Genomic DNA, 23,103 nt, shown 5'->3' with positions numbered 1-23,103 from the left:
CCTCTCATTACACGTCTCTCTGAGCTCACGAGCCCAGTTTTCATAGAGTCTCTTCACCTGTTTCACACTTTCAGCATTTTCATTAATGGCTTTTTCTCAGTCGGCGTCCCGGTAGCTATAGAGAGAGGAAAAATTCAATTACACCTTTAACAACAGGCTATCACAAGACACCATGCACACACACACACACCCACCTAAGGGCAAGCTAGCATAGCCAGACCACCTATGCTGAAATACACATTATACTACACCTTAAAACAGCATACTTCCTATTTATTGTACTAACAACAAATAATAAAATTGCTTGAAGGAATCTCAAGTCTCTACAGGTAGTGGCCTGCATTTGAAAATCATGACACCCAAATCTTGTGTTTTGTAACCAGCTACAGTTAATATTAAATAGACAGAAATTGTGTAGTGTCTCCCCAATGTTCGGCACCTACCTCTGTATACAAATAGTTTTCTATCCCACTAGACACTTTTCGTACCACAGTGTACACTATTCCTAATACTATATACTCTTTAGCTACCTAAGTATACACTTTTCCTACCACAGTATACACTTTAGCTACCGCAATATCCACATTTCCTACCACAGTATACACTTTAGCTACCGCAATATCCACTTTTCCTACCACAGTATACACTTTAGCTACCGCAATATCCACATTTCCTACCACAGTATACACTTTAGCTACCGCAATATCCACTTTTCCTACCACAGTATACACTTTAGCTACCGCAATATCCACATTTCCTACCACAGTATACACTTTAGCTACCTTTCCTACCTAAATATACACCTTTCCTGCCTCAGTAGACACCTTTCCTACCTCAATATACACCTTTCCTACCACAGTATATACTTTATCTACCACAATATCCACATTTCCTACCTCAGTATACACCTTTCCTGCCTCAGTATACACTTTCCTGCCTCAGTATTCACCTTTCCTACCTCAGTATACACCTTTCCTACCTCAATATACACCTTTCCTACCACAGTATATACTTTATCTACCACAATATCCACATTTCCTACCTCAATATACACCTTTCCTGCCTCAGTATACACTTTCCTGCCTCAGTATACACTTTCCTGCCTCAGTATACACTTTCCTGCCTCAGTATTCACCTTTCCTACCTCAGTATTCACCTTTCCTACCTCAGTAGACACCTTTCCTACCTCAATATACACCTTTCCTACCACAGTATATACTTTATCTACCACAATATCCACATTTCCTACCACAATATACACCTTTCCTGCCTCAGTATACACTTTCCTGCCTCAGTATTCACCTTTCCTACCTCAGTATTCACCTTTCCTACCTCAGTATACACCTTTCCTACCTCAATATACACCTTTCCTACCACAGTATATACTTTATCTACCACAATATCCACATTTCCTACCACAGTATACACTTTAGCTACCTTTCCTACCTAAATATACACCTTTCCTGCCTCAGTAGACACCTTTCCTACCTCAATATACACCTTTCCTACCACAGTATATACTTTATCTACCACAATATCCACATTTCCTACCTCAGTATACACCTTTCCTGCCTCAGTATACACTTTCCTGCCTCAGTATTCACCTTTCCTACCTCAGTATACACCTTTCCTACCTCAATATACACCTTTCCTACCACAGTATATACTTTATCTACCACAATATACACTTTCCTACCACAGTATACACTTTAGCTACCTTTCCTACATAAATATACACCTTTCCTGCCTCAGTATTCACCTTTCCTACCTCAGTAGACACCTTTCCTACCTCAATATACACCTTTCCTACCACAGTATATACTTTATCTACCACAATATCCACATTTCCTACCTCAATATACACCTTTCCTGCCTCAGTATTCACCTTTCCTACCTCAGTATTCACCTTTCCTACCTCAGTATACACCTTTCCTACCTCAATATACACCTTTCCTACCACAGTATATACTTTATCTACCACAATATCCACATTTCCTACCTCAATATACACCTTTCCTGCCTCAGTATACACTTTCCTGCCTCAGTATTCACCTTTCCTACCTCAGTATTCACCTTTCCTACCTCAATATACACCTTTCCTACCACAGTATATACTTTATCTACCACAATATCCACATTTCCTACCTCAGTATACACTTTCCTACCACAGTATACACTTTAGCTACCTTTCCTACATAAATATACACCTTTCCTGCCTCAGTATTCACCTTTCCTACCTCAGTAGACATCTTTCCTACCTCAATATCACCTTTCCTACCACAGTATATACTTTATCTACCATAATATCCACATTTCCTACCTCAATATCACCTTTCCTACCACAGTATATACTTTATCTACCACAATATCCACATTTCCTACCTCAATATCACCTTTCCTACCACAGTATATACTTTATCTACCACAATATCCACATTTCCTACCTCAATATCACCTTTCCTACCACAGTATATACTTTATCTACCACAATATCCACATTTCCTACCTCAATATACACCTTTCCTATGTAAGTATACACTTTAGCTACTACAATATAGATATAATCTGTAGATATAATCTGGGTCAAATCTGAAAAGATAAAACAACCCTGGTGTATGAGGTATTCCCATTACATCTGTTTGATGTTTTTTCCTAATAGTATCAGTCAAGCGTCCATATTTTTTTGTTTCCTTTTCACTTAATAATTCTGCTATAGCATCATCCTAGACTGGGACATATTAGTAATACACACCAAAAAGGAGATTTGCATTAGAAAGATGTCTTACCAAATACGTATCACATTCTTATTTATCAAACTCATTTATCATATGGAAAGATATTGGGGGAAATACCAAGGCCAACTAAATGTTATTAAAAAACATTGGAAGTCTATTCCCCAAAATAAATTTTGGAGATCTTATAATGAAAGTTTGGTTCCTTTCCCATTCACTAACAGGTATGGATGGAGTTGACAATTTCACAGCAGCAGACACAAGTTGACATTTTAGCTTCACATCTGAATCCCTGTAATGATGTTCATATACAGTCGTTGGACACATAACTCAAATTATGACATTCTTTAGTGGCCTCTCCAGTCTGCAAATCAAAAGCCAAAAGAGCACCTTTGGGAGAAAGTTAGAGTCGCATTACGAATGTGCTGCTGAAAAATCTGCATCATTTGTGAAGTTGCATCACCATGTACCAGAATTTCAAAGACTACATGTGGAATCCATGCCATGAAGAACTGAGGCTGTACTGAGAGCAAACGGGGTCATGCCCAGTATTAGTATGGCGTTCTTAATAAACTGGCATGCTTATTTCAGTATGTATAAAAGTATAAAAGTGTGTATAAAAGAATGATAAGTTTAAAAAAAAAATTAAAACCCAAAATTATTTATTTATTCATCTAAAGTACCTGCTTTATCCTGGCAGGAGGTGTTGAGAGCATTAACCAGGAAAACCGTACACAATTTCTATGGAAATTTCATATAACCAAACCACCACTAGCATGTTTTTGAGAGGCAAAAGAAACCAGAGAACCTGATGGAAACCCATACAGACACAAGGAGACCATTCACATTAACTTAAGCTCAAGATCAAACAGGGAAGTGTGGAGCTGTGAAGCTCAAGTACAAAACTGACTTATTAGTGCCTCTATTGGACTGATTGATGACTGAATCCCTCAGACAGCCAGACTGGCCTTATTTACAGCTGGCAGCTTGATCTGTGACTTTTTGTCCTCTGGGTATTACCTGTAGCAAAGGTGTGTGTGTGTGTGTTGAGAAGATGACCTCGAATCAGCCTAATTTGTTTTAATTGCCCATAAATCGCAAGTGACAACCAACCTACAGCCTTGCGTTGAAACAGCTGGTAGATGCAGAACCAATTCATGCGAATTGTCCACTTATTCCAGATGTATTTGATAGATGTTTATTAGGGAAACAATGATGTGCCTTTCATTTTGCGTTGGAGTTTAAGCTGACACACAAAAATGGCCACCAATTAGGATGATTTAATCTGCAATACCCACCTCAAACCTCATGATGTAATTCGTACCTGTGTGGTGTATTAAAAAGTTGCTAAAAAGAATGAAATACATTATATCACCAAAAATATAAGAATATACTCAGTAATGGTGGCAGGTGTTTCATATTCAGGAGTCTCATATTATGTACAGTCCCTTCCAAAAACATTGGAACACAAGGTTGAATCTTTTATCTGCTGTACTAAGAACTACACAGTGCCCAAAGAAAACGACAGCCAATTACATCACCAACATCTCCACATGGAGGGGGCAAAGGTATCACAATCGAGCATTTGAAGAAGACTTTAAGAGCAGAAATGTAGAAGCCATACCTTCCAAAGAAATACAGAGATGAACCATAAAAGTTCTGGCACCAAGATTAACCTCTAACCTGGAGCAGACTCACTAATCATTATCATATTAATCATGACTGATAGCAGCAGATTGAATAAAGTGTACATGAACATTTTGTCTGAAATGCATTCAATCTAATTTGGAGGAACTTCATCATGCAGCAAGACAATGACCCAAAAACATGCACAGCAAATACAAAGGGCACAGGAAAAAATTGGAAGGATTTAGACTGACCAAGTCAAACACCAGAACTTAACCAAACTGAGCAGCATTCCACCTCCTGAAGAGGAGATTAAAATGAGAAACAACTCAGAGCAAACATCAACTGAAAGAAGCAAAGGACACAAAGGTACAAAGGAAAAGCATCACAGTGATATCAGTCGGTCAATGGCTTAAAGTAGTTATTGCAAGTAAGGGATATGCAACTGAATATTAAGTTTTGTTTACCTTAATTTACTTTAAAGACTGTTCCAGTACTTTTGGTCTGGCACCAAAGATGCCGTGATCTATGATATTTAACATGGCTAGATGCAAATATCAGGAAGTGAAAGCTGAAATTTTGATCTATATCCTCATATTCATCTTCTGATCTCAAACTCAATTATATATTCAGTGTGTAGCAAAAACAAGAGAATGCATTTACTGTCTTAAAGGTTAAATACTAACATTTTGTAAGATGTATTTAAGCATTCTTGTGGTTGATAGAGGATTGGGCTTTCAGCACAAACACTAGGAAAATGGGCTCTTACAAAATTTGAGTTGCTCTTTGCATCTGACAGTGAGATAAGTGATTAGATCAACAGTTCACTTTATCATTTCACTCTTTGTTCTTTGTGGATCCCCATTGTTTTGTAATGATTAATTGGTGTCAGTTACACCATGATTATTTAAGAGCCACAGTTGATGCAGTTGTAGTCCAGAGTTCCTAAAAGGCAAGACATTTTTTGTCATTTTTACAGTTTCTCTTTTTATTTCTATCATTCTGACCATGTCATGCCATCAAGCATCAGCTGAATTTAAGGAGCAGGATTCTCCAGATTATCAGCATCTGGATTCCAAAACTTCTAGCCATTTAGAGAAAACAAACAGCAAGGAGAGACAGAAAGAAAAGGCGAACAAGAAGCTGAGGAGCCCAAGAAGTGGCAACGAGCAGTTTGTCTCAAATGACAAATGCACCTCAAGTCTCAGGAAACATTGCATCAGTGTCACGAAGAAATCAAGCAAAGTACATCAGCCAGAGAGCTCAGCATTAGCAAAGGCTAAAGTGAGCAAGTCCCTTCATTTGTACACCGAAAAAAAAACATAAAATAGAGAGCTGGAAGATATCAGAGGACCTGGAGAAAGCCAGAGATGCGCATCATCGAAAATTCCAAGCCACACTAGATTCACTAGTCGAGGAGTTTGAAAGTGGCACCTTTTCCACCAGGATCCAGAACATAAAAACACGACGAGTGAGATTCAGAGTTCACTATGTGACACAGTCCTCAAGACAAACTCTAGCTGTAACTGGGAACCATCATAACCTCGGGGCCTGGAAGAGTTTTGTTCCCCTGAGGAAAGCAGAGGATGGATTCTGGTTTTGCAGCATCGTCTTTCCTTTGGACATCCAGGTGGAGTGGAAATTTGTACTTGTGGAGGATGGAGAGATTGTGCACTGGGAGGAGTGCAGCAATCGGTGGGTGGAGGTCCTCAGAAAAGTGGAAGAAGAAGAAGAAGAAGAAGAGATCCAGCTTTTCTGCACATGGGGATATCACTGAACAGATGTGTAGTTTCTGGAAAATGGTGACCATACCTGTTAAACCCAGTATTTACATATGATTTGTTTTATTAAAATTCGACATGACAACACGTTTCTGTGCTCAAAAATCTGTTTTTAATAACATGCATGCAGTAAACTCTCGATTAATAATAATACTTCTATCCAGATATAAAGATAAGTAAATGTAAAATATTAAAATTGTATGCTACAGCATGCAAAACGCCCTGAACAGTAAAGTCGTGTTTTGATTGGTTCCCGTCGATGTCATTCATCTACACCGCTGTTTGATTGGTTGGTTTAATGTTGACGGAGGAAGGTGACATATAGTAGCATCAGAAAAGGTCGCGGAAATCTCAACACTTCTTAATTTTTTTCACAAAGATATTGTTTGGGTAAGATCGACGTGTTTTTTCTGTTTTATTATGTTTCAGTGATTGAACTCATTGTAGACAAACTCAGGAACTGTATTTTAGCTTTGCTCTATTTTAGTCCAAATGACGCTTGCTAGCTTGTTAGCCTGCTAGCCAGATAAGCTGAGTCTAGTCTAAAATTGTATCTTGACAAGCAGCAGCTTCAAACATAAAATATCACTTTATGCTTTTAGTTGTTATTTAAAAAGAACAAAATATGTGACAGCTAGACAGTCGGATTCTCTTTTCTGCTGTTCCTAAAACAAAGATTGCCTCGCTAGCTGAAGTTATTAGCTAATCGGGCTGAATTCCAAATCCCGCCATGCTGCCTGTAGAGGCTCACTACTGAGGGCGTAAAGTAACGGGCTTCTAGAGTGTATCTAGTGCACTTTGTCACTGCCACCGAGCCGTTTGGGATTGAGCCACTGCTATTTTGTTAAGATGATTTGCATCAACTTCGCGAGATGTTCCTTTGGTCTGTGCTGTATTTTTATTACTCTCGTGAGATGTTGGAGGTTGTTTGGCAACCTGACATCACAGAAGCATACTGTTATTGCTATTGTAGGTGTAATGGCGTTTAATAGGAGATGTACATTTCCGTGATCTTAAGCAGAAGTGTTATTGGTCCAATGACAACAGACTCTGTACTCCCAGAATGCTCTGCGGCAGATCCTCAGCTCAACTAGTGAATTACAAAATGACCAGCGTGATGGTGGTGATGATGGTGATGATGTTGGCATGAAAGTAGAAGCTTTGGAAGCTGATCTGACTGAAAGCTGGACAGACTGAAGGACTAAAGCACCACTGCATCACTCTCTATAGGCTGAGATGAATTCCCAGTGATGCCTCTATCTGGTAGCTGAAAGGCATTTTGGGGAATGTAGAAACACTGTGAATTCTGTTTGTAATATAAATCCATACTAAGATGTTTTTTTAGCTAGAGCTTCCCAAAACGATTTTGTATTTTGTATATCATACACTTCTGGTTATATTTTAAGAGTGTGTGAGTACCATGCAAATTTCTAGATGCTGGTTGGTATAGCCATCACACACACAAACACACAGGGATGCACTGATCTAATACTAAGCATTGTTTTGGTATTGATACTGATGTGAAATACTGAACTGGTTTTAAATTGCATTTGGGTGTACAGATCATTTCTGTTTATTAAAATGAACTCTGGATCTTTTTATTCCTCCATTTTTACACAGACCCATTTGTTTTTGAGTCACTGAGGTTTGGATTAAACCCATTTAATTCAGGAGAACAGATATAAAGGTGGGTTGTGATCAGAAGATAGATAGATAGATAGATAGATAGATAGATAGATAGATAGATAGATAGATAGATTCCATGAGGGAAATTCCTGTTACAGCAGCTTTCCAAAGAATAATATATATATATATATATATATATATATATATATATATGTGTGTGTGTGTATTTATTTATTTATTTATATGCATATATGCATACATACACACACCCCGATTAGCCACATCATCATGACCACCTGCCTAATATTGTTTTGGTCCCCCTTTCACTGCCAAAACAGCCCTGACCTGTTGAGATATGGACTCCACTAAATCCCTAAAGGTGTGCTGTGGTATCTGGCACCAAGATGTTAGCAGCAGATTCTTTAAGTCCTGTAGGTTAAGAGGTGGGGCTACCATGGATCAGACTTGTTTGTCCAGAACATCCCACAGATGTTGGATTGGATTGAGATCTGGGGAATTTGAAGACCAAACTGTTCATCAAACTATTCCTGAATCAAAGCTGTGATAGTGTTATATCAAGAATAGAAAAACAAAAGCTGTCTATTTGTAATACTAGAGGTGCAGCGAGTGGATAATGTGGATCAGTGCTTGAATTGGGGTTTGTATAATAATGGATTAAATCATTTATTTTTAATACTGGTATGTAAATAAATTAGCAACGTGATAAATCTTTCTCTACATCATTATGTGTAAATGAACAGTAGGTCTAATCCAGATTCTGAGTAAAGATGGACACATTGATGAGAGGCTACTAAATCCAGTCATATTTCGTAAAGTGAGGTTTCTGAAACATAATCAGGCGTCTGTACGGTTGCTGTTTTTTTATTATTATTAATAAATGAGTGGTTTAAATCACAACCCACCTTTATATCTGTTCTCCTGATTTGGATGGGATTAATCCAAACCTCAATGAGGCAAAAATAAATCGTTCTGTGTAAAAATGGAGGAATGGAAAGATCCATACTTAGATTGTAATAAACAGAAATGATCTGTACACATACAGATGTTTATTAAAAATCTGTTAAGGAGTGGTTGGCTGAAATTGAGCTCACTGTTAACAGGATTGAGAACCGTTGGTCCCAACACAATGAACCACTGAGAATGAACAAAATATCACTTCCTGATGTTTCAAGTTGTTTAATTTTAGTTCAGCCTTGCTGTCATGACAATTTCAAACCTTCTTTTCTGTATTTTTTCCCTCCCACCCTTTCTGCACAGCCCCTGGTCATGACGACTCTGGACGACAAGCTCCTGGGGGAGAAGCTGCAGTACTACTACAGCAGCAGTGAGGACGAGGAGAGCGATCATGAGGAAGAAGAAGGCCAGTCTAAAACCATCAGGGACCAAGAAGTGCTGCAGCCTGAGATCGACTACAGTCCTGATGGCACTGCTGTTAACACCGGTATGTATTTTATCTCCTCCTACATTTACATTTCTACCATTTGGCAGACCGGCTCATCCAGAGCGATGTACAGAAGTGCTTTGAAGTCTCTATCAGTGAATACATTAACACTGATTCAATAGGTCACAGATTTAGCATACCCTAAGTCCCACCCTTGTCATTCATCTTTTTTTTTAATCCTCTCCCTAATCTTGCACCTGCTTTTCTAAATGTTTCAAGAGAAATATTTCTTACTTGCCATAAAAAAGCCAGATCAGACACGAAAATAGGAGTACACAGAATATTACTGACAATTATTAGATAATCTGTCACAGCATGAGAATAACAATAAGTGCTTACATCAGCCAAATGAGACACCCACACTAATGCAAGGTGACTGTAATGCTTTTATGCATTTATTTATTGATTCCACACAGTGTTGCATCAATAAATACAGTGTTGTATATTTAAGTTTATGTGTGAATGAGTACGAGATTGTGTCCTGCAGTGGGTTGGCACCTTGTCCAGGATGTCCCCTGCCTTGTGCCCTATCCTGTATTATTATTATTATTTTTTTTTTTTCTTTTAATGTTTTTTATTGAAATCTTTTAGGTCCTTTGTATATTTAGATCGATTAATTTTAAAAATGCTAAATTGTGCTTATATGGGAGAACAAGGCGGTACCATTTCTGACCACTGTGTATGCGTGTATATATGCGTATGTACACTTGCAGGTCCAAAAGGTGTTATCAACGACTGGAGGAAGTACAAGCAGCTTGAGACGGAACAGCGAGCCGAGCAACAGAAGGAGATGGAGCGTCTGATAAAGAAGCTCAGCATGACTTGCAGATCACATCTGGATGAAGAAATGGACAAGCAGAAGCAGAAGGAGCTGCAAGACAAGCTTAATGGCAAGGTTAGATGCAAAGTACAGACAAGTGTATTTCCATATAATGTGTAAAACATTTTATGATAAGGAGAACAGAATACAAACCTTCTGGGTTGGGGTGCATACTACATTCATGTGCATGTAAAGGTAGACGTCCCAGTTTTGGAATGGCTCACAGTCTCCGCTCTAATTCATCCCAAAGGTGTTCTATCAGGTTGAGGTCAGGACTCAGGAATTTCCTCCACACCAAACTCACTCATCCATGTCTTTATGGACCTTGCTTTGTGCACTGGTGTGCAATCATGTTGGAACAGGAAGGGGTCATCCCCAAACTGTTCCCACAAAGTTAGGAGCATGAAATTGTCCAAAATGTCTTGGTATGCTGAAGCATTAAGAGTTCCTTTCACTGGAACTAAGGGGCCAAGTCCAACCCCTGAATTCAGTTATTTGGAGGGGTCTCCCAAAACTTTTGGCAATATAGTGTATGTGCTCCAAAAACAAGCCTAATCCTGAAATTATGCAACTTCCAAATGCTGTGCCCTGCTTTTAAAGTCACAGCTTTTAAATTCAGAGCTAATGTCGAGAGTGCAGTCAGAGGAGCGTGTCTGTGGATGAAAAATTTTCCTGTGGGGGAGAAAAACAGGTTAAAAGCAGTTCTTGGCCTTACACCAGACAACAGTGAAATATTTAAAAGCAAATACAAAGTACCATGTTTTGAGTATGCTGAAACCTCAGTAGCAGTTTACATTCATTTTATTCTTCAGTATACTGAGGACACAAAAGCTGAACACTTGTCATGAGTAAAAATAAAGATAGCTAAATGGTAGAAATGTTGAAAAATAAATATCATACAACGTGGGCTAGTTTATAAGACATTTGTAAAATGCCCTGTACTTATCCTACTTTTTTTTTCTCGTCCTGCGTCGGCACCTTGTAGCCCCGCCCTTCTTTTTCTATATGAGCAAAGCTGTGATCGTGTCTAACATGCCATGCTACATTTTTTTAAATTTTTTTATTTATTTGATCATCCTGGTACTTGAAATTCACTTCTTATCAGAATTTTCAGTGCATACACAATAATCATATTATTTATGCTACAAAATGAGTAGAATAAAACGGTGTGAGGTTTGGGATGCACCTCTTGTGATGCTCCCCACTGACTTCCAAAGAATTTATCTTTCTTTGTTTTCCTTCAGGTAACGCTGCGAGTCGATGAGGAAGAGGATGACGACGATGACGAAGCTTTCCTCCAGCAGTACCGGCTGCAGCGTATGGAGGAAATGAGGCGGCAGCTGAGTGGTGGGCGACGTTTCGAACGCGTCATCTCCATTTCCTCAGGCGAGGAGTTCCTGCGTGCCATTGACGAAGAGGGCAGAAGCACTCTAGTACTGGTGCACATTTTCGAGCCCGACGTGCCTGCCTGCCAGGCCATGGAGGGAAGCCTGATTTGTCTCGCTCTGCAATACCCAGAGGTGAAGAGCATCTTCCAAAAGCTTACAGAAATACTAATGTCATTATGTGCTCAGTGGGGATTAGGAGTAGTACAAACATGCTAACAGGAAACTGCATTTTTGCTTAAGCAGGGATCTAAGAGCTGAGGTGCAGCTCTGTTATGATGATAAGGGCATTTGCAGAATTCTGATTTCATGACCTTAATGTACTGTAGTGTCTCGTGAATGAAACTGCCCACACTTACACCGATCAGGCATAACATTATGACCACTGAGAGGTGCCAGTAAGACTGATGATCTCCTCATCATGGCACCTGTTAGTGGGTGGGATATATTAGGCAGCAAGTGAACATTTTGTCTTCAAAATTGATGCGTTAGAAGCAGGAAAAATGGGCAAGCATGAGGATTTGAGCAAGTTTGACAAGGGCCAAATTGTGATGGCTAGACTACTGGATCAGAGCATCTCCAAAACTGCAGCTCTTGTGGGGTGATCCTGGTCTGCAGTAGTCCAAGGAAGGAACAGTGGTGAACCCGGAGACGTGGTCATGGGTGAACAAGTTTCCTTGATGCATGTGGGGAACCCGTGTGATCCGATCCAACAGACGAGCTACTGTCGCTCAAATTGCTGAAGAAATTAATGCTGGTTCTGATAATAAAAAAAAAAAGGTGTCAGAATACACAGTGCGTAGTGGGTCAGGGCTGTTTTTGGCAGCAAAATAAGCATCAGCACGGTATTAGGCAGGTGGTCATAATGTTATGCCTGGTCAGTGTATATACACCACTTCATTCAAATGTAATATTTTGTTAATGCTGAATTAGGCTGCTCCTGAAGAGGTGTGAGGTTTCAGTTTTGTTGTTTTGGTAACAAGCCTGACAACAGACTCGAAGATCAGACAAGTGAGAAATCAACAATACAATCCAGTAATCAGCAATCCATGGTCAAGAGCAGGGCTCAGGCAGCCCGTTATATGCTTTTTTATACTTTATTTTATGTAAGCTCAAGAAACACACACTTATGTGACTCGTGCCATTTTTTTTATTGCTGTGTACTGGATGTCCATGTTGTAAGTTCTGTGTGTTTGTGTTTGCAGGTGAAGTTCTGTGCAGCACAGGGCTCAGTACTGGGCACCAGTGCTCTGTTCCGCAGCTCGGCGCTGCCCGCACTGCTACTGTACCGCGGTGGCGATCTGGTGGGCAACCTGGTCCGTGTCTCTGACCAGCTAGGGGACGACTTCTACGCCACTGACGTGGAGGCACTGCTGCAGGAGTACGGGCTGCTCCCTGAAAAACACCAACACACAAACACGCATTCATCCATTCGCACCGGCAACACCAACGACTCTGACAGTGACCTGGATATAGACTAAAGCAAAAAAAAACAAAAAAAAAAACACAATATTTACACACTTCCACACAATAACTCCATGCTGACTGAGATGACCAAAACGAGTTACGTCTGAGTACACATACACACACACACACACACAACCCTCCAGCAACTTTCACAGTGGCCCAGAATTGGACTGTATTCACCTAGTGGGTACACACAGGCAACTGCATAACAGACACACACACACACTGCTCTATCTTCATCCTTGCTAATATGTGACTTTAATTAGTGGACCTGGTTTACATAAACAGATCTTTTTGTACAAATTTACTGGACCAAAAAAATGTATGAAGGATGTTCAGATGTTTGTGTGTGTGTGTGGTGGTAGGAATACATGAGGGTTTTGTCAGTGTGTGTACATTTTGCATGTCCTCTCAGAAACGCAGGATTTATTTTTTTGGGGGGTTCCAAGGTAGAGGCTGGTCAAATCACTGTTTCCATACAGTAATACCTAAGTTAATGAAAATCCCCAAATGAATAATATGAGACTGTTTCAGCATGTAATCCTAATCAGAATCTTATGAAATATGTTCCTGTTTATTTTAATATGAAAGTCCTTCATCTGTGTGCTATGCAATCATGGAGGCAGAACAAGTCAAACATTTATCTTCTTTTACGTGTGTAGCTATTTATTCTAGTTTTAGCTGTGAGAGATTTTCGTTTCCATGTGCATTGTTTTAGCTTCAAATGCCAATTTTGTCTCAGACACTTCGGTTAGTTTTTTACATTTTATAAGTGTCCATTCTGTCAAAAATGAAATAAAATAAATAAAAAGCTTGTGATGTTCTGCTGATTTTGGCCCTTTTTGTGCTTGTTTGTTTGAGAATGTGTCCGTAATAAAACTTTTTGAAATGCTTGTATGCGTTTAAAGTAATTGATGGAGGGATGGATATGCAGAAACAATGATAGAGCAATATCATTAAAGATAGAAATAGAGATAGCTGTACACTATTAGAAACACCTGTACATCTGCCTGTTAATGCAGGCAACCATGTAGCATCAGCACTCATGCAGATACATGTCAGGAGTTTCAGTTAATGTTCACATCAAACATCAGAATGAAGAAAAATTGTCATTTCTGTGATTTTTGGCTTGGATGCTGGTACCAAATGCCTGGTTTGAATATGTCAGAAACTGCTGAAATCTTCTAGGATGTTCACACACAACAGTCTCTAGAGTACACAGAATGGTAAAACATTAAGCAGCAGTTAGTATAGTATGTACAAGTATACAGTAACTCATAGAATCACTCTTTAAAACTGCGGTGAGCAGAAAAGCATCTCAACATGCACAAAGCCTGAATAGGCTACAACAGCAAAAGACCACATCAGATGTCACTGATAGCCTCAGGAATCTGAGGCTTTCACGAGCACATAATCACCCAAACTGGATAGTTGCAGATTTTTTTCCCCAGTTTTTAACTGTCCAGTTTGGGTCAGTCTGTACATCAGAGTGAAATGTGATGTGTGCTTTTGCTGTTGTAGCCTATTCACCTCAAGTTGTGGTGTGAAAGAAAGCCTATTTGAGTTACTATAGGCTTCCTGGTCTTTTTTGTCTGATATCTCTCATCAACAAGCCTGTAGACTTTCTGCTTACAAGACGTAGTTTGCTTTTTGGACCATTCTGTGTAAACTCTGCTTAAACTGTTATATGTGACAATCCCAGGAGATCAGCAGTTTATGTAGTACTCAAACCAGCCCATCTGGCACGCTACAGTGATCTTTGCTGCTGCCACATGATTGGCTGATTAGATTGTTTTTATCAATGGACAATATATGTGGACCGGGAGTTTATATCATATGGCATGCTGCCAAGTTGCCGCTGCTGGGCCCCCAAACAAGGCCATTGACCTTCTCTGCTCCAGGGGCACTGTATCATGGCTGACCATGCACTCTGACTCCAACCTCCAAAGTTGGGTAATGTGAAGAAAGAATTTCACTGTGCTGTAATGTATATGTGACAAAATCTTCTTATTCCATGCTGCTAGTTGTGTGCAATTCTATTTATGTGAAATACACAAACAGAAACTGGTGTTGAGGTGAGCTCAGCTTTCCAAATCATTGCAAAAGTGTTCAGTGAGGCTCTGTGCAGGCCATTCAAATACTTCCACTCTACTCTTGGTACACCATGTCTTGACACGGCTCACTTTGTGCACAGCAACATTGTCACACTGGAACTGGTCGTTGTCATGCTGGTGCCTTTTAGTTCCAGTTCCATAACAACAACTACAAAGATGTTCTAAACAACTTGGACATATGGTGAATGTCATCAGGCCAACAGCATAGCGAAATGCAAATAGTCCATACATTCTCTGCTATTTCCATCATAAGCTTTTTATAATGTAAAGGAAGTGAAGTGCCACAGCATACTTCATATCACAGTCCAACTAACTGATTAAAAAAAATTGTTGTTGCAGCCATATTTTAAATATGATGTGAACTTTGCACATCATTAATACAGGTCTGTGAATGTTGAATAACTGCCAGGAAGCTGAGTTACTTTTCACTATAATATTAAATAAGTACCTTTGTATTCTGTCCTTTTTGCTAGACGAACTAAATAAGAATCTGAAAAAACGCCATACTTTTTTCTTTTTGATAGTCAAACGCAAGCCGGGAACATGGTGGCTTTCTACCTCACACCTGTGGCCTTATGGGTTCAATTCCAAATTATCCCAAAGGTGTTCAGTTAGGTTGAAGTCAGAGCTTTGTGAAGACCACTCAAATTCTTCCACTTTAAACTTGGCACACTGTGTGTTCTTCACGGAAGCACAGGGCATTGTCATCCTGGAACAGGTCTGAGCCTCAGTTTCAGTGAATATCACAGCACACATTCTAGATGACTGTATGCATTATGACAGTATTTGTGATGGTCTATCTATCTATCTATCTATCTATCTATCTGTCTGTCTGTCTGTCTGTCTGTCTGTCTATCTATCTGTTTAATAATTAAATAAATGGTCATATACAATCATTTAAGCCAGCAGAGGGCTCTCTTCAGTGTCCAGTCTCTTTGACAGGTGTTTTCTCACAACCACTTTAATCACTTGCGTGAATAAAATCCTTCGCTTTTTTATCCCCTTAAGAAACTCGAATATCTCGGAATAACACATCAGTTTCATTGCAGCAGCGAAGAAACGAGCTGCAGAGAAAACAGGACGTGGCGCTCCTCTGTTTGGAAAAGTGACGTCTCGTGCGCTCCGTCGTTGAGGAGCATCGTGACGTTTCATGTACACGTCGCTCAGGATGTGCTTAGCAAAGATGGCGGACAAGTGTCAGCCTTAACGTCCTGCACAGCTGTAAGAATAACACGCTGTCTCATATATAACTGAATCTGTGGCTTAGCAGCAAAGCTAAAGAGCAGAGGTATTGTTTTGTCAAGTTCTTTTCATATGATCTTCGCAATACGTGCAAAATATCGTGGGACAGTTTTATACTCGGCTAGCATGCTAACACCAAATGCTAGCTAGCTAGCTAATGGGAGATGGCTTGCGAGTCAGCAGCTATTTGCTGGGGGGAAAATTACTCGGGGTAAAACTGCGTTATATGCGAATCGTCTCCAGGCTGCTGCTTTGTTTGATGGATTATAAGGCACAATTTGGATAAGAATTCTATTCGATCGATCTTCTGCTGCATGTGTTAGTCAGTAGTGCGTTAATCCGGCTTGATTTGCTGCTTCCAGCTGATTCTTTCTCGCCTCACTCATCTAGCTGTATGATCACTTAAACTATCACGTAGTGAAGTAGTCTGACGTTTGACAAGCGTTTTCCCAGTTTATTTATCCTTTATAACGTGCTTTCTTATAACACGTAGCTGATCTTTTTGTACGCATAATAAGGATTGCCGGTATCTCCTGCTAATAAAGCGCTAGCATTAAGTAACTTTAAACTAGCCTGGGTACTAGCTGTTGTACCATGGTTTAGTTCCTTATTATTAAACACTGAGTTAAGTTCCTTCCTTAAACACTGAGTTAACATTCCGGTTTTCTCGAGATGACCATATCTATTTAGATGCTATTAAAAAATAATTAAATAAAATACTCAGCTGGCTAAATTTAAAGAGACTTGTTTAATCCGGAAGTGATGTCAGAGGATGCATAACAAACGTGCGTACAGAGAGAAATCCAAAGATGTCAAATTTCTATAAATATCTTTAATTCGGAACTTAGTTTCATGGAAAATACAAAAATAAAGCCAAGTACCAGGTCCTTCCATTTATTTGTCTGGGGAAATTGTAAAAGAATGACATTATTTTGATTTGACGCTTTTTATCTAGAGTGTAGAGTAGAAAGTCAGGGAATGGTGTTGTGTAAACAACAACAACAACAGAAAATGACGCCATAAAGGCAACGCATGAAGTGTTATTTATTGTATGTAATTATGGTTTTTGTTATTTGCAACAATTTTGCCTTTAAATACAACGCTTTACCTGTATGTCATTTTGGGAATTTCCTAGAAATAACCTTTAGCAGGCTTGGGACTTTTGGGAAGTGTTTTCATGAGTCATCACTTGTGTATTTGAGATCTAGGGTGGCGTGGCGGTGAAGCAGGTAGTGTTGCTGCCTTATAGCTCTCGGGATACTATAAACTGTGTGTTTGTTGTTCCACCCAAGGTGTATTCCTGCGTCGCACCTAGTGTGTCTGGGATGGGCTCTGGATTCAACCCTGACTTAGAATAATGTAACACTGATCAGGCATAACATTATGAGCACTGAGAGGTGAAGTGAATAACACTGATTATCTCCTCATCATGGTACCTGTTACTGGGTGGGATATATTAGTAAAAGGTAGGTATTCATCTAGAGTCTTCTCTGTTCTGGCACCGAGGTGGTGGAATGAACTTCCCCTAGATGTCCGTACAGCAGAGTCTCTGACAGTCTTCAAACGACGTCTTAAGAACTACCTTTTCCTGAGGCACTTAAACTAGCTCTTATCTTTCCATGTTTATGTATTGTTATATGGTTTAAAAAAAAAATCCAATTTTAGGCTAATGGTAGTCTGTAACCTATTGAACCAGTGTTAATGTTTTCAATGATAATGACTTAAAGCACTTTTGTATGTCGCTCTGGATAAGAAGGTCTGCCAAATGCCAGAAATGTAAATGTAAATTAGGCAGCAAGTGAACATTTTGTCTTCAAAGTTGATGTGTTACAAGCAGGATAAATTGGACAAGCGTAAGGATTTGAGCAAGTTTGACAAGGGCCAAATTGTGATGGATCAGACCATCTCCAAAACTGCAGCTCTTGTGGGGTGTTCCTGGTCTGCAGTGTTCAGTATCTATCAAAAGTGATCCAAGGAAAGAACAGTGGTGAACCAGAGACAGGGTCATGGGCGGCCAAGGCTCAGTGATACACTTGTGGAGTGAAGGCTGGCCCATGTGATCCAATCCAACAGACGAGTTACTGTTGCTCAAGTTGCTGAAGAAGTTAATGCTAGAAAGGTGTCCGAATACACAGTGCATGACTGGTTGTTTTGGCAGCAAAAGTGGGAAAAACACAATATTAGGCAGGTGGTATGCCTGGTCGGTGTATTGCAATTACTAAAGAGGGATTGTTTATTTTGACTTGAGTACTCTTTCAGCTCACCTGAAAACTGTTTGACTTCTTTGCATTGATGCACATGTTGATTATGGGAAACTAGAAAACATGGTTTTCTGTAAATGTTCACTTATCCATTATGTTTCTTTGGATATAAGTTAGCTTTTACAACTAATCAAAATTTTTCATTGCTTACTGTAATGGACAAACTAAGCAGCAAAGCTTTACTTTTATTATAGTTGTAAAAACAGACGGACCATCTAAAATGTTTGACTGATGTAGTGTTGATCAAATTGTGTGAATGCATTGAACAGCAAATTGTAACTTATGGGTATAAATTCATGAAGTCAGATTATCTGTGATGCATGTGTTGTCACTTTCTCTGTATAGATGACTGCAGCTAAAGTTGTAATCTTTGTAGAAGTTGTAGGTTAACAGAACTGAAGTTAACCTTCAGTTATGCAACGGCAGGGCAAGAGTGAAAAGTGAACAGCTGAAAAGAGTCCAGGAAATGTCTTGAATCATTTGCCTCAGGAAATAAGACTAATGTGGTTGATGATTATGATCAACATCATGATTCAGTTTTTCATTTTAAAGGTATAATTCTTTGATACAGTGTCCCTGTTGCATAAACAGTTTAGGTTATAAGTGTAGAAGTTGTCAGGGTGTTTATTATCAGGGTCCAATATTATCAAGGACTCCAAGTTTACCGTAAATATTAACAATTTTGGAATGACTGCTAATCAGCTTATAGACAGACATAGTGTTTGGTCATATTGATTATTATTACATTATTATATTAAATTAGATGTAAATGAAATCATTATATAGAAATTCCTCTTAGACATATTAATATAAGAAATAGTAACTTGTAAGAATAAGATATTATTACACTCTATTATTATAACATACACTCCATTTTATTAGGAAAATCATACTAATACTGCATAAGACCAAACTTTGCTCTCAGAGCAGTCTCGATTCTCTGTTGCATGGATTCCTCAAGATGCTAGAAACATTCCTTTGAGATTCTGGTCCATGATGGCATGACTGCATCAAATAATTGTTGAAGATTTGTCTGCTGCAGAATTGTACTGTGAATCTCTCATTCCACCACATTCCTAAGCTACTTTAATGGATTCAGATCTGGTGACTGGGGAGGCCATTGTACAACACTGAACTTATTGTGATGTTCATGGAGCCATTTTGAGATGTATAACATGGCACATTATGCTGGAAGTAGTCATGATCAGACGAAAAGCATCACCACCTATTTGCAGGTTGTGTTCACATATTTTATAATTTATGGACATAGATACGTAAACCTTGAAGCATTATCTGAAAACACTGTTTGACTTTTTTTTTTTTTATTATTATTATTATTATTTTTTTTAGAAGTGAGTGAATGTGGGTAAAGTGCTTGAGTAAAAGTGGATAAAGTACCTTTAGGTTACATTAATTTTTTGCATATTACATTTACGCTTTAGAACACTGTCACAGTTATAGTATGTGAGAGTAATTCAGAGTAAGACTACTGAAACACCTTCAGCATGGTCCACTGATCAAATTAGGATGTGTACCTGGCAGAACACGGATAAGATATTCTATACATTTATGACATGATTTTTTCTGCTCCAATTACACCAAACATTTCTTGTGTTGTTTCTCACCAGGGATTGTCTTCTGTCTTGAGCTCTGGAGGCCTGTGTCAGTTAGCAGAGATGCAACCTCCTCCTCGTACTGCGCCTCCTGGAGCATGTGGTACACCACCACCACCTACCTCTGGTGGCTCAAATGCTTTCAGGAGAAATCGACCTCACAAGCATGGAGCACTGGCCCCCAATGCAGCATCGACTCCACCTCCACAGCCACTGACTGACCCTTTTGCCTTTGGGAGGCAAGGCTCTTCCTCTGCAAGTGTAAGCAACCAGACTCCTCCACTAAACAGTAGTCCTCTTCCTATGCAAGCCCCTCTCGCAACAGGTTTTAACCAGACTGGTCCACCTCAAGGCCAACCGTCAGGAGCACAAGTGCCAGTATCTGGTCCTGTACACACCTTTTTCACCCCTCATCCTGGTCCTTCAGGACCTCCATTGGCCACTAACCCACCATCTGCTGAACCTGGCTATTTCAGCTCCCAAGAACCAATGCCATACATCGCGCAGTTACCTAACTCTGTCCCTCCTTTCAATTCTAGCACAGTGCATGCTCCCCCCGCAGCCTTGACCCCACCAGTTCAAAGTACACTTCCATTTCAGCCCACGCCGCCTGCTCCATCCCATTCTGGACCTGATCATGGCAGTCGTCCTCCTTCCGTTCAGAACTACTTTCAGCCAACCAGTGATACACCACAGCCGTTTCATGCATACCCTCAAGCACAGGCTCCTCCACCTGCCGCTTTGCCCTATCCTGGCCCATTTCAGCCACACACTCAGAATCATAGTCAGTCAGCCCTGCTGAATATGGGTGAGCCAGCAGTTTCCCCGCAACAAAACTCTCACTTTTCTGCCAGGAGCTATTTCAGCCAGACTGGTGGTGCTTCAGAGCCATGGTTCAGTCAGGTTCCACAGGACCCCTTGCAGCGTCCTCTTCCATATACAGTTCCATCTGCTGACCCTGGAACTCTGTCCATGTTCTTTCATGGCAATGATGTAGAAAATGAAGAGACTCTTTCTGGGGAGGGCCATGTTAATGGGGTCTCCCATCCTCCCCAAGGCAGGGAAGTAAATGAAAACCTTAATCCCTGTTTGAATGAAACCGGGAATGTCAAAGTGACTGCAGGTCCATGTGACTCAGTTGAGAATCTGGAATGTGTTCCCAATCAGGAAGTTTTGCCTAATGAACCACCATCAAGCCATGCTTATGAGGCAGGGCCTAACTTGGAAACACCTGAAACCGCCTCTCGTCCTGTACGATCGGCAAGTGTCTCATCCAGCTATAGCAATGTCAGTCATAGCAGTGGTCATGCCCCCCACAGCAGCAGCCACCCTCCTCGAAGACATCAAGGAGTTGTTGGGACGTTTATCCAACAAGAAAGCCCCCGGCCCCCTGATACACCAGCATCCCATCCTTCTGCTGGTGGGTACTTTGAACAGATAGATTCTGCTCCTGCTTCAGAGCAAAGTCCTACTTTCCCCACACCTAGCCCTCCAAAACCAGTTGGGGTGTTCCAAGCCAGTGCTAATTCTTCATTTGAGCCTGTGCGATCACACAGTGTAGGGGTTAGACCTGCCGAAGTTGACCGTGCCAGAATGGTCATGGAAAAAATTGGAGTTGATGTCTTGCCTGGCAACTTAGAGCAGCCTCCAGACAATATGGAGACAATCTACTTTCCCGGAGGACAGGATCGCAGGCCTTCGTCTCGAGCTCAGGGGCCGCGACGACCCTGTGAAAGTCCTGCCACAACCCTTTGGGCTCAAAGTGATGTGGCTAATCTTGGTGCTAATATCCTTTTGGCACCAGCAGCACCTCCTCTTGCTGCTACTATAGCTTCATCTGTGCCCAGTACTGAGATTATCCAGCCACCAGAAGATGGGCCCCTGGATCTGCAGCCTCCTAGGGCACATACACAGCCTCACTCGGAGAACCTTGAGAACCCACCTGATTCAGCTCCTCAGGCAAGTTTGGGCTATGCTTCTTTGCTAGTGTCCACGCCTCCCACAGAGTCCCTAAACCAGCCTGTTTTGATTGCCACACCTTCTTCCAATTATACAGTGATTTCTCCTCAAATACCTGTCCAAACAACCAATCAAATGAGTCCCAAGGAAACAAATGTGCCTGTTCAGCCACCATCTCAAGCCCAAGTGGCCAGTCAGTTGCCACAGGGTTCTCACTCTGCCAATCATCCATTTCCTCCTTTTTCTCAAACGCCAATCAGCTTTCACCCACCTCCAAACCAGAATCCATTAAATCTGGCACGAGAAGTCCAAGATGCCCCACTTCCTGTCCAACCAGCTCAGTCTACTACTTTGAAGACCCAATCACCAGGAAGCCAATCACTTCCACCATCTAATTCACAAATTCCTCCTTCTGCTTCTGCCATCAATCAGAATCATCGCTCAAATTATGAACTTCTTGATTTTTCTATGCACCAAGCACAGAGCACAAATCAGGCCCCTTCTCATACCGCTCCTACCCCTGGCCCAGTAAATAATGCAGCTGGCTTTTACTTGCAGGTCACCAAAGATGCGCAGCAAGGGGCACGAGCTGATAGTGAACCTCAGCTTCAGCAACCAACCTCAAATCCCCCTAGAGCTCCCAGTAATCAGTCTAGTAATGCCCCCTCTGGTCCCTCTAATTCAGCGCATCCAGCATCACAATATCAACCTCCCCCACAGGCTCCACCAGTTTCTCAAGCCACCCCATCCTCCACATATCCTCCTCAAACTGGAAATTCTGCTGGTACCCATGACCCCCAGCGTCCCCCATCTGCACTTGGGGGTCAGCATGGTTACGGTGCTCCACCTCCAGTGCCTCCTGGGCCTGGATTTGGCAGCTACTACACAGAGTACCAGGATGGAAGGCATCCTTTTCCACCTCCCTACCCACAAATGGACCCAAGGGCTCAGAGCTACTACCAGGTATTCTTAAATTTCCTTCATTTACATGATCTGTAAATTTAGGGGTGACAGA

General features: G+C 40.7%; 2 protein-coding genes across 5 annotated transcripts in view; both read left to right on the top strand.

Moving 5' to 3' along the window:
• Positions 1–6,392: 6,392 nt before the first annotated feature.
• Positions 6,393–13,729, top strand: pdcl (phosducin-like). Its single transcript, XM_058416393.1, has 5 exons — positions 6,393–6,529; positions 9,044–9,227; positions 9,941–10,122; positions 11,292–11,567; positions 12,638–13,729. Exons 2-5 carry the CDS (start codon positions 9,053–9,055, stop codon positions 12,911–12,913), a joined length of 909 nt encoding a protein of 302 aa, XP_058272376.1. The 5' UTR covers positions 6,393–6,529; positions 9,044–9,052; the 3' UTR covers positions 12,914–13,729.
• A 2,356-nt stretch (positions 13,730–16,085) lies between these two features.
• Positions 16,086–23,103, top strand: part of sec16a (SEC16 homolog A, endoplasmic reticulum export factor) — a 25,207-nt gene continuing 18,189 nt past the window's right edge. Inside the window, exons 1-2 of one of the 4 annotated variants that reach the window (XM_058414810.1) lie at positions 16,086–16,234; positions 20,145–23,051. In XM_058414810.1, coding sequence (XP_058270793.1) covers positions 20,193–23,051 — 2,859 coding nt within the window. In that variant the 5' untranslated portion in view covers positions 16,086–16,234; positions 20,145–20,192. Of the gene's footprint in view, positions 16,302–19,427; positions 19,752–20,144; positions 23,052–23,103 lie in introns of those variants that run through there. The other 3 variants (XM_058414809.1, XM_058414807.1, XM_058414808.1) reach the window with 3 other exon arrangements.

Source organism: Hemibagrus wyckioides, linkage group LG18 (assembly GCF_019097595.1).
Source record: "Hemibagrus wyckioides isolate EC202008001 linkage group LG18, SWU_Hwy_1.0, whole genome shotgun sequence".
Lineage (NCBI taxonomy): Eukaryota > Metazoa > Chordata > Actinopteri > Siluriformes > Bagridae > Hemibagrus > Hemibagrus wyckioides.
This window is presented reverse-complemented; position numbering and strand designations above follow the sequence as displayed.

What these genes read in the sequence shown, in the direction of transcription:
- pdcl (XM_058416393.1), top strand. Translation starts at nt 9,053, where the DNA reads ATGACGACTCTGGACGACAAGCTCCTGGGGGAGAAGCTGCAGTACTAC. An exon ending in TGGCACTGCTGTTAACACCG is followed by an intron (nt 9,228 to 9,940) that starts GTATGTATTTTA and finishes GTACACTTGCAG; the next exon opens with GTCCAAAAGGTGTTATCAAC. An exon ending in TCGCTCTGCAATACCCAGAG is followed by an intron (nt 11,568 to 12,637) that starts GTGAAGAGCATC and finishes TTGTGTTTGCAG; the next exon opens with GTGAAGTTCTGTGCAGCACA.